This window comes from Salarias fasciatus, chromosome 6 (assembly GCF_902148845.1).
Source record: "Salarias fasciatus chromosome 6, fSalaFa1.1, whole genome shotgun sequence".
Taxonomy (NCBI): domain Eukaryota; kingdom Metazoa; phylum Chordata; class Actinopteri; order Blenniiformes; family Blenniidae; genus Salarias; species Salarias fasciatus.
The window spans coordinates 11,663,901-11,675,937 of NC_043750.1; the positions used below are offsets into that span (position 1 = coordinate 11,663,901).

General features: G+C 42.7%; 1 protein-coding gene across 2 annotated transcripts in view; it reads right to left on the reverse strand.

Moving 5' to 3' along the window:
* Positions 1 to 3,452: 3,452 nt before the first annotated feature.
* The window catches only part of LOC115389980 (alpha-1,6-mannosylglycoprotein 6-beta-N-acetylglucosaminyltransferase B-like), a 111,214-nt gene continuing 102,629 nt past the window's right edge, over positions 3,453 to 12,037 (reverse strand). For both annotated transcript variants that reach the window (XM_030093600.1, XM_030093599.1), the window contains exons 16-18: positions 9,621 to 9,695; positions 6,455 to 6,738; positions 3,453 to 4,460 (exon numbers count right to left, since the gene is read on the reverse strand). In XM_030093600.1, coding sequence (XP_029949460.1) covers positions 4,262 to 4,460; positions 6,455 to 6,738; positions 9,621 to 9,695 — 558 coding nt within the window. In that variant the 3' untranslated portion in view covers positions 3,453 to 4,261. The remainder of the gene's footprint in view (positions 4,461 to 6,454; positions 6,739 to 9,620; positions 9,696 to 12,037) is intronic.

A 12,037-nucleotide genomic window follows, 5' to 3' on the forward strand; every position in this document is an offset into this window, starting at 1 on the left:
TTAAACTTATTAAAAGGCATGAAATTTCCATAGCGTAAGTAAATCTGTTCAGTTTGAAGCATGTGTTTGACTTTGTCTTGTCCTAAACGAAACATGAGTGATCACAAAAATACTTGTGATCACAGCTAAGATTAAAATTTGTGGTGTAAAGTTGTTATTGTGTATAGAAGCTCACCTCTCTTTCACTGGACTTGGTGCAGTCAAACTTATTTTGAAACCACACGCTCATGACTTTCAGCAGCTTTTTTTTTTTTACAGCTGTTTATTCTGAAATAAATTCTTTAAAACCATGTGTATTTGCGACTTTATCCAAATCAGGGTTTCAGGGACTGGACCAGATACCAGTGGGCACACCGTGAACAGTTCACCAGTTCGTCCCAGAGACAGACCATCTCTCACACACTTGCAATCATATCAACAACAATTTAAAATGATCAGTTCAATCAGGTGTTTATGGAATATGAGGACACAAGAATATCTGGAGAAAACCTATGCAAGCACAGAGAGAACATGAAAACTCCACATAGATAGGTGCACAACCAGACTTGATCTGGGGCAACAGCACTAACCCCCTCACCAAAAACTTAAATGCATGAAAATCATGAAAACTTAAATTCTCTTAATTTTCATGATTGAGCTGCATTTCCTGGTCATCATAATACTTAAAAAAAAAAAAAGTACGAATGATTTTTTTTTTCTTTTACTGCAGCAGCCATTCAGTGTATTTACATTTAGTAATTACCTCTTGATATGGTGCAGTAGTTTTCATTGTTGGTTGCTGAGTCCACTCATTCCGCAGCGAATGGAAATTGCCTACTAACTCACAGGGGATTCACAGGAAATGATGCATGCATGTAATCTAGTGTTACTGTGCAGAATTTTATCTCCCTGACATTCAGACACAAATATTCCCCGGTGCTGCTACACATTAAAGTCATTCAGCTGAAACGACAACAACCTTTTCAGGAAATCCAACGTATAGAGGCAGAAAGAGAACCAAATCTTATCCATGTTTAAGATTTCATGTGAGAAACTTGTTTCAGCTGGAAAGTGTCATTTTTAAGAAACCTTCTTGGAGTCAAGTACTTGTAAAACTGAGGTCTAATCAATAACCTCAACACATGTTCCACTAAAACTCACTGCACTCAAGATTAAGAGTTCCTGGATTTCTCGAGTTGTCATGGGCAACGGATAATCCGAAAGCTCTGAACGCCGGTCTTCCATGTTCATGTTTCCCTGCTTCTGCTATTAGTGAAATAAACGTTTGCTGAAAAATCACTGAAAAGGCCAAAGTTTGCAAACTTTATGTATTCCCTATTTGTCTGTATTGTCTTCATGTACTCCAACCTGCTCCCACAACAGCCTCCTTTATAATTGAATTGGATGTGTGTGTGTGTGTGTGTGTGTGTGTGTGTGTGTGTGTGTGTGTGTGTGTGTGTGTGTGTGTGTGTGTGTGTAGCCCTGTGATGGACTGGTGATCTGTGGCAGCTCGGATAAGCTCCAGCTCCCTGTGGTGCGATGGATGGATGGATGAGTCTCTATCAGGCTCTGCAGATGCTTGATACTGACCCATTGTTTTGATGTTTTGAATCTGATGAGTGGAAGAATGGAGACATAAACGGAAAGAAAAATGTATCCACTGGGAAAAAAATTCAAGACAAGTTTGGACAATAAAAAAAAGAAAAGAAAGTTGTGCATTAAATGCCAAGTTGTTGACTTAATACACGCTGACTCATTGACAGATGCTTGGATCCGTTTCTCTGCCACAAACTTCTGATTAATGCTGGAGAATATCATGTATTGAATATCAATTAGTTTGGTCAAATTCGATTTGGAACAAGACATCAAGTTTCTTGTGCTGAGACTGATCAGTTAGAAAATTTATTGGCAGCAATCTGTTGCCGCTCTTTGTTATCAGGCACAACCTCTAAACAGCAAACAGCTGTTAGTGCGTAGGTGATACAATGTGATTATGCAAAGACTTTTTTTTTTCCAAGTCCTTGTCTTGTCTGAAAGTAGATTAACACCTGGGAATGCTGATCAATTCAATTTGTAAACGTAAAAAAAAAAAATGTATGCACACATGCACAAGGAGGAACGTATAAGCTGTGAACACTGCATTCTTGCTTTGTAGCACCTCTAACCTTGACTGAGCACCGGGTTATAATTTGAAAATCTGGTGAAATACAGTGAGGAAAATTTGATTTGGGGCGGTTTTGCTGTCTGCCTCCCATCAATGAAGTGAAAATGAGTTTCTAAGTATATCGAGGTGCATTACAGGATAATGTGGAGGCGGCTGTTCAGTGGCCGCAGTGGAAACTGACCCTAAACATCAAAGTTAATCTGCAGCAGAGGAGCTTCAAAGAAAACTCAGCTTGTGGAGCAGCCCAGTCAGACACCTGACCTTAACCCGACGGGGATGCGTCTGAATGGCTTAAAGCGAGACTCAGCGGCGTCCCAGAAGTGCGGCTGAGTTGAAGTTGACATGTGAGAAGCTGTGGTTCACAAAGCTATTTGTAAATCATGTTTCAACTTCAAATTTCTCTAATTGAAAATAAAAAAAAATGTGAGGAAACAAGACAGTTTCAGCAGGAATTTCATGGAAATATGATCAAGCTAATGACTACCTGATGCAGAAAATTAAGGAAATTTACATGTTTGCACATTTTTTCAAGTGAGTATCTGTCGCTCAAAATGGCTCTATCAAATAGGAGAACCGTCCTTTTTTCTTTTTTTCTTTGCAGATCGTCTCTCAATATCGCAGGGAGCCCTGGAATCAAATGGCAGCTACTGTGAGCTGTTAGATGAGCTCCAGGCGACAGGCGGCACAACACCAACTCCTCGGCAGAGCGGTCGCTGCTTCACTGATCCCTGCTGCTGTTTGGAAAAGTGCTTGTGTCGTGTGTCGATTGCTGTTGCTCACAGCATATTGAAAAACGGTCAATTAATAACATTTGATTCTGAGTCTCGCTGTGCCAGAACTGATGATACCATTACTCTGTTCTTGTATTTCATGGAAGTGGTTGCAGCTTAACTAGTGTACTAGTTGATGCTGAATAAACTTCTGTGCAGTATGTGTGAGACATGTCGGCGTTGGTACACTGCCTCACATATACTTCAACTGTTGCCAAATTGACGCTATCATTATTTCATTCTTGAATTAATCAAGCAAACTGACTTAAATTCAGTCCCCCCCCCCCCCCCCCCCCCCCCCCCCAGCACTCCTGTCACTTTTAACCTCACTTCATTTCGACAGCTTCGAGCGGTGCTGCCTGTCAACTCCATGTGAAAAAGATCAAATGTCTCTCCCCGGAGGTGGCGAGATTGATAGAAATATAGATGAATGTGAAAAGTGGGAGTATTTTAACAGACAGGAATAGGAGCAATTCTCAAACCTAAAAAGATGATAAGAAACTGACTTAAGATCAGACACTTTGAACCATTCAGATTTTTTTTTATTTCATGATTTTTCCATCACAAAGCCCAGAGGACTCTTTAAAAATCAGGTTGAGCACTCTAAAGGCTTATTTATTGAAAAATAATCTTGTGCCCTTTATCTTTGTCCTCTCGTCTCCTCTTTCCTTCTTTGACCAAAGATGATTGCATTGACTGATGTTACCTCAGACTTGGGTTTCAGTCTGATAAATGACTCTGTCCATCATTGGAGGAGGGGAGAAAAAGCTCAGGAGATAACCTGGTTGTCCATCATCCTTTGTCCAAGTGCAGGGAGGAGATTGGATATTGACCCAAGGTTGCCTTCTCCAAACCAAGATATTTGAAGACTCTATCATGAAATGACTCTGGAAACCCAATACTCTCTTTCTCTGCAGTCACGGTTTTTAAAGTGTGTGATTCCGAACTTAAAACCAGTTTTGGGGGGACCGCAGTTTAAAACCTGGAATATTGTGGACATCGTCACCTGTCAAAATCTCAAGAAAACCGTCTTGTGGTCACCAATATGACCCCCAGAGGGGATCGGGGCAGAAAATCGGACCGATTTGCGTCTCCAGCTTCGTGCAGCTGTTACATCAATCTACAATCATTCGCAGTTCTCACTTATACATGTCTTAGCTCTCCATATTCATGCATGCCTGTTCCTCCTCAGTCTACATTTACTGTTTTGGGGGAGGGACTGCCTTTTCACCATTGTGTAATTTGTCACAACCCTGCGCTTGTTGTGGCCTGTGGCTGCCTTCCAGTGTCCCTTTCCTCCCCACCAATCTGTGTCGGTTTCTCCTTCCGTCCTTCAGTCGTCCCGTCATTATAGACAGTCTCTGCACAGTGCCACCTGTCCACGGCGGAAGTCCCTGCAGGGGCACAGACGCCTGTATTTAGGGGAGTGTCCTGCACAGCTGAAGAGCAGCGGCTCCCGCTGAAGGCCGCACTCCCGCCGCATCACGGAGAAGGCCGGGAGGATGTGGTTGATCTCCGAGTCGACCACCTCGCACTGCACCTCCAACCTGAAGGGTGAAAGCAGAGCACCGTAAAATAACAGCTTCCTGGGTTTCATTGTAGCAAAACTGCTGTGATCACATCTATATTTCATTTACAGGAAAGTGAAAGGAAAGGGAATCGGCACAGATTCCCCTGAAAAACTGAAAAGTGTAGGCGAGGAAAAGGGAGATATGTCGATGCTTTCTTATCGCTACAAATCCCAATTTGAGAAAAGAATGAGTGAAGTGCGGAACCGGTGAGGGAGCAGAAGCAACGGGGAAGTTTGAAAAATTATGAGACAGGCATAAGATGTCAGCATGAAAAGGATAACTTTTGTCAGAGAATAGAGCTGCGAGGAGGGATTAACAGAACAGAAACAAAGGAAAGCGGGACTGTAAACTGAGAGAGAGACAGAAAAAAGTACAGCACAACAGATACTTGAAGATAGATTAAGAGCAAAGAACGGGAGGCAAACCTAAAGATAATTCAGCAGTGGGCTGTTTGGAGAGGAAACTCCAGCAGCAGCAGGCTGGAAGTCTCAGTGCTTCAGAAAAACAAACTGAAGATTCAGAGTAAACAACCAGAAGCTGGCACAGCGCACGAAACACCTGGAGCCGTTAGACTCACTTCCACACTGGATTACAATATGCTCTCCTTTTCTTTTACATTTTTGGCCACAATTCTCAGGACAAGCATTTGTGGGATGAACATCAGGCGATTACGTTGAGTTCACCTTTTATTTGTTGCTGCCATTGACTTTGTTTTGAGCTTCTGGTTTCTCCTGGTGTTAACAATCAGACATGTGATTTTCAGATCTCAAAAAAAAAAAAAAAAGAGATGTTGAGATGACATTTTGAAACTCGTAGTAAATCCCATATCTCCAAAGGCTGGGATCAAAATTTACCCTCCAAGAGGAAGACCCTCACCCCCACAGAGCGGGGTTTATCAGAGTTCACCTCCAGATGTTTAGAGAGGAAACGGTGGAATGACCGTTGATCACATGGTGTCAGAACGACCTGCGACAAATACTGTTTGAGGAATGACATTCTGTCCCAGAGTCGTCTGTGAGCAGGCTGGTGACCTCCATGAGGAGGAGGTGCCAGGCTGTTGGGATGTTTTCCTGAGGTTCCTATTTGTTCGCTAAAGGGATTATTAAATTGCCAATATGTCTTGTTTCATCACACTTCAATCACTCAATCCATCAATGAATACCAAGCGAGAGTGAACATTAGAGAAAAGCTGTCCAGCGTTGGCAGAGAGAATATGGCCATTTTTAATGGGAACAAACCACAAATTTGGCTCAGCTGTTTATCCCAGAGATGCATATTTCATGCAAATATGGCATCATTTACAAGGCAAATGATCAGACTTCCCATGGGTACAAAACTTATTGCCAGGAAGCATTCTTATAGTAAAAAAGAAAAAGAAAAAAGAAAGAAAACTTCCTTTCTTTTTGTATATAGTTTATATTTCAGATCTGAAAGAAAAAAAAAAAAAAACCTCAACATGTTGCTCATTAATTTCCAGTTCGGTATTTTTCATGTCATAACATGAAAGACTGATTCAAACACACAGAGCTCACAGGGGACGCCGCTTAGTGAAGTTCCAGGAGTGGACTGTGTTGAAAAAGAAAATAAGGATAAAGCTGGCTGCATTGCTGACTGAAATGCAGACTGAGTACACTGGGTAAAAGTGCAGATGTTTTAGGAATGTATGGATCTGCAGACTCTGTTTCTCAATTTAAAGACTGATAACTTCAAAAACCCCTTTGACTCTGTGTCTACGGTGGATCACCTTCAGATCTGGTTTTTTGATAGAGACTTTAGACTCGATCAGACTAGATCAGATCAGCATGTGATGTTGGGCTGAATCTAAAGTGGCGAGCAGACAGAAAGACGAACACTGCAAATCTGTACTGAGGCTTTGAGCAGTATTACATATAACATGCTGCCTTCTGCCTCTGGTCGGCAGGCATTAAGCCTGCAGTTTCATCCCATTTCTTTACGTTTGGCTGACCTACCAGCGCAGCGCCTCCTTGTTGTTGATGAAGCGGAAGTGTGCAGGTTCGCAGATGAAGCCGGCTGACTGACAGGCGTCCACACACGACTGGCCCTCCTGAGATACGAGCAGCCTGAGGGAGCTGAGCGGGGGCCAGGCAGCTGGAGCCGTCACGTTGGATGCCCAGCCAAGAGCTGTGGAGTTGGGCAGGGGCACAAAGAGAGGGCCTGTCATCCTGCTGCCACCGGCAGACCCCTGTCTGGAGAGGTTGGCTGCGATGAAGGGAGGCTCTGGGGCACAGAAATCCTGAAAAGTGAAATTCATTGTTGAAGTTAGTTTTTGTGCATTACTCGAATATCCAGCGCCGTCTTTGCACGGCTAGTGACAGGTCCCACTGCAATTCCTTTCAACAGCAAAGCAATCTTCTACCTCCTGGATTCTGGAGAAGCTCAAGGCTTTTAAATTTGCGACCCAATACGCTCCAGGCCATAACCAGCAGGTGCATCATTATGCTGTAGGTTGCAGTTACAAACCAACTGCATTAAAACTGTGCCCATACCATAAATAAAGCATAAGCAGCTCATTAGTGGAGCGGCGTTGGTTTCAACCCTTCTTTTGTGTCTCACCAAGATGCCTGCAGGCACAGTGTTGGGAGTGGGTCACTCAGTACGACGCCCAAAGGCATTCAGACATCTGCTTCAGTCAACACACAATGTTGTAACATGCAGTAACATGTGTAAAACCGAGCTGAACTGACTTGTGGTGAAACGTGCAAGTAAATGCAGATTTATGCATCTCTGGAGAGACAGGTTATAATTTCAGAAGGTTATAATCAGAGTGACAGGTAACTGACATGCAAACCTCCCAAATGTAGCAGAAATACTGCACATAATTAAATATGAAACCAAAACGTGTGAACTCGTCAGAGAAGAGAGACAGGTAACAGAAACACGGCTGAATTAAGGCAGAGTGAATTGCATCTGAAAAGAAATTCACCAGTCTGAAAGTAGTACCGCAATTGAAACTGTAGCGGTGAAGAAAAAGCCTACTGTGAGTGTTTTATTCAGTTTGAATGACCTGCACTTTGACCAGAACCATCATGTTAAGTTTATCCGCTGCTGGTGTGGAGGTGGAAGCAACACATAACCAAGAAACCTCAAATAACTGTGAAACTTTCCCTCCACACAGCGTGCTTTGGTTTGATTGTTGTGGTTGTCATGGTAACAGTTGATCGCCTTGGCATTTCATGGTGGTAAACCAAAATACATCGAAAAAAGTACAGATGCCCTTTCTCCATCTGAGGTATAACGGAAACTAATAATAGTATATTTCCGTTACCCGTCAAGGTATGAAGCTATTTTTATCTGGAGCAAATGTTTGAGAAATTTAACACACGAGAATCATCGTACTGTAAAGGCAATCTATTGCAATGTATTTTATTCTATTTTTTTGTATTAATTGGCAATTAAATGTGATCCAGTTTCCACTGAAGTAACAAGTAACGCACACACACACGCACGCACACGCACAAAAGCGAAATCATGGCCCTAATACCACTCAGACAATCCTTGTCTTTAATAAGTAGATCCTTCTTTGGGTGGCAAACACAGCATTTCAGGCTGCTGCTGATCAGAGGTGCACAATACTCAGGAGGAAATGTTGGCAATTGTTCCTGACAGAAATGCTTCGGCTGATCCAGAGTGTTTAGTGTGAATGGCTCTCTTGAGGTCATTGAACAGCACCTCCACGGAACTCAAGCCTGCGTTCTGGCTGGGTCGCACAAAAAAGAGGATTTTCACTAAAAAAGAGGAGTTCGCTATTCGGTGGGAGATTTATTTCCATGTCTCTGCAACATTAGGATGATCTCACACCACCCAAGGGGAAAATGGTCGCCAGACAAGAACCAACACACCCATTTGGAGAAAGGCTGTCTTTGAATGTTTTCGTCAAATTCCAGAATGAACCTAAAACGCACTACAACCTTTACAGGTCAGGTTAGTCAATAACTGTTATTGTGACATTCTCTAAAGTTATGTTAAACTGTTTATTGTTTCAGTCATTTTTGCACAACTTGCTGTTCTCTGACGAGGAGTTTATCAGCAAAATTCAGTTTGATCCTTGAACTGACTAAGAAAGAATTGGTATTCAGACAGTCATCATTATGCTCTTCACATTGTGACATTATGAGATCAGGATTATGTCTAACATTTGATCAGCAGTTCCTCTCCATTGCAAGGCTTCACACAGGATGTTCTCAGATGAAGTGGCCACTGAGCTGAGTGTCACAGAGCGTCCTCAACAGGTTGAAACAGAGATACAGACAAAAAGAGTCGCAGAAAAACACAGAAGTGGACGTCCTTTGGTCACATCACTGATTACCACTTCAGTGTGAACAGAGTCCTGTGGAACCGGATGATGAATGATGCTCAACTCCAGGACCATTTAGGAGAGACGAGCCTTCGGTGGTGGTGTTGTTAGTGTGTTCAGGTGTGTGTAGTCAATACAGAACTGTCCAACACTGTGAATGGTGCAGTGAGAAGCCCATACTACCTCGATAACTCCATTAATCCAGTCACTGTGGCCCTGCACGAACAACACTGGTTTAATTTTTTCTTTGTGGGAAAAAATGCTCCAGCTCATCGAGGTGGAGTCGTCATTAGGGAACAGCTGTTCGAGATGCTATGCTGTGTTGTGATAAGCCTTGAAAACAACCTCAGTGTACAAACCAGCTGCAGGTCAGAGGCAGGAAGTTGTTTAGGCCCTCTGCAGTTTTTCTAGGATGGGATCATTAAAAAAAAAAAAAAAAAAAAGAAAAAAAAAACTTTCTTTCAGCCCGGTCTTCTGTCATCATCATCTTCACACTTGTGCTGCTTCTCCTTACTCATCCCTTCTCATTAGTGTCAGGAGACCTTCTGTTTTAAAGCCGGCGGGCAGATATGTGGCTCGTAACCAGAGCGATCATGTAGATTAATCACAAATCCACACATGGAGTACAGAGACACCGACTCTCTGGCTCACACTCGCAGACACAAGCTGAAATACATGCTGTTCTGGCTGCTCAATGCACACAGTCATGAAATATTAAGAGGTGTCGGAGATGTGAGAGCTTCTGAGAAGAAGACGAAAGACTGAAGGGCACAGTTTTTGAATGTGTGTTTGGTGGATTACTGATATACACTTGACCTCACCTGATTCTGGATGTAGGCATGGACTCTCTCCAGCATCCCCTCACAGGTGTACTCATAAGGCAGGTACGGCTCAACCTGAAAATCACACACACAACCACACAAAACCCCCATTAAAGGGATTATTCTCACTTTTTTTCCCCACATTCGAGAATGCATGTGTGTTTTGGTTCATTGTTTCACATTAATTGCAGTAAATTGTCTCTTCTTGTTAATTTCAGCAGATGAATGTTTCTATTGTCAGGTTTCTGCGAGGCCTAATCACAGTATGTCATTACTTGGAAACTCATTAGGCTTTATTTGCATACCAATAGATCATCCCCCTGCAGTGATACGCCGCTTTTATAACTAAAGCACACTTTTGATTGGCCTAATTAGAGATGAGCTGAAGACATCATATATCTTTTTGTGCAGCTCACTAATACCAACATGTTCAATACAGACTGTCTGACAGAAAACCGAGTGCATTTAGGACGGGTTCAGTTCCAATGCGAGGATTCATCAAAAATTAATTCGCTGATTTAATAAACTGGTTTTATATTGCTGAGATCTAATTCCAAATTTACTTGAAGGATTGTGCTACAACAACATATCACAGAGGGACAAGACTTTGGGTAGATGGAAGTGGATTGTCGGCATGCCCCCAGCGCAAAAGACCCACCTCTGTAACTGATACACGACTCACTAAATTGCACTTCCGATCTGAAATCAGAGCCGCCCAATGTTCACCCATGTGTGAAATCAGACTTGGCCCATTTCAAGAGGGAACGGCTGAGAAGCAAGTATGCAGAGATGATGCAATTTAAAAAAAGTTACACACATTGCAAATCTGATCAAAGCCCATGCTAATCTACTGTGTAAGCCTGAATGGAAGGTAAACATTTGAACAGGAGGGACAGACACACAACTCCCCGCAAAAATAACTTCGGTACACAAGTGTTTTCCTTTCTGCCACTTTACGTGTTCAGCTTTACTTAACCAGGCAAGGTGACCCAGGGCACGTCCTGATTTACAGGTGTGGCTTTGAGCGGAGCTTTTCGAATACAGCGGGTGGCGGTTTGGCTTTCAGGCGTGCAGAATGTGTAGGCAGGAAGCCAGAGGATGACCTCCAGGATTAAAAGGACGTGTTGCGTATGTGCTTCAGAGGGAGTGACATGAGTGCAGCGGCGAACTCGATCTTAGATGACTTGTTTACCACAGTGAGCTGGAAAACAGAAAATACGGATTTGTTCCGCAACAAATTATTGAAGCTTTTTCTACAGAGGGGGTAAGGATAGATTAAAGAAATAAAAAAAAACATGATAAATTTCATGAACATTTATGTAGTCAATTTATTTCTAATTAGTGGTTTGGACTTTTATGGTGAATATGGTGTGAAATGCAGCTTGTTTCCCAGTGTTCACAAACAGTGGGAAGAAAACATGGTGATGCTCCATGCTTTATATCTGAGCTTGCTTTCTTTAACGGTTGAATGCATGATTTTCTTGCTGCTGCAAATGTTTTTCTCAAATTGACAGATGATGATGTATATAATGAAACACTTTAGCTACCAGGAAAAATAAGCTTTCAGACTCAAAACATCTGAATAATCATCACAATACCGTTTAAATTTCCCCTCATACATCGACTGCGACTCTCTCTGGGTTTTTATTAACTCTCTCTCGCTTTCTCCTCTCTGGATGTTTGACTTCGCTTTCTGATCAACCACATCAAGACTTTTCTGACGGCTGGTCGAATCTAGTCCTGTGACTGCATTTCTCAAAGAACAATACTAATGCATTTGAAGAAAGAAGAGAAAGAAAGAGAAGAAAGAAGACTGGGAGAATGGATTTATTGGAACATGAGGACTTGTCAGCCAGCCAGAGATTGCTTTGTCCTGCATGAGTGAGCATGATCCGCTGCCACACACACACACACACACACACCCACACCCACACACACACACACACACACACACACACACACACACACACACACAATGTGTGTGTTTGTGTGTTTTGAGGTAAATGGCTATGAGCTGATATGCCTGATCCATGCAATTTTAGTGTCTCAGTTGTGTGTTTGCTCAGACAAATGAATGATATTATCTGACTCTCTCTCTTTCGCTGTGTGTGTGTGTGTGTGTGTGTGTGTGTGTGTGTGTGTGTGTGTGTGTGTGTGTGTGTTTTCCGAGTGCATTGCTTGCTAACTGCGGCACTGTGCCACCAGTGAAGGGTGAAGTGGTCCATCAGCTCTTTCTCAGTGGTCTGTCAGAGCAGATGGAGACAGCGCTGCTGAATGGGAGTCTGTCAGACAAAGCGGACTAGATGAACAGTTGACAATGCATGCACGCTGCCACGCACGCACACACACACACACACACACACACATATGCATTTTGAAAATGTACCCTTTGTCTAATCTTTTGTCAAACCCCCTAT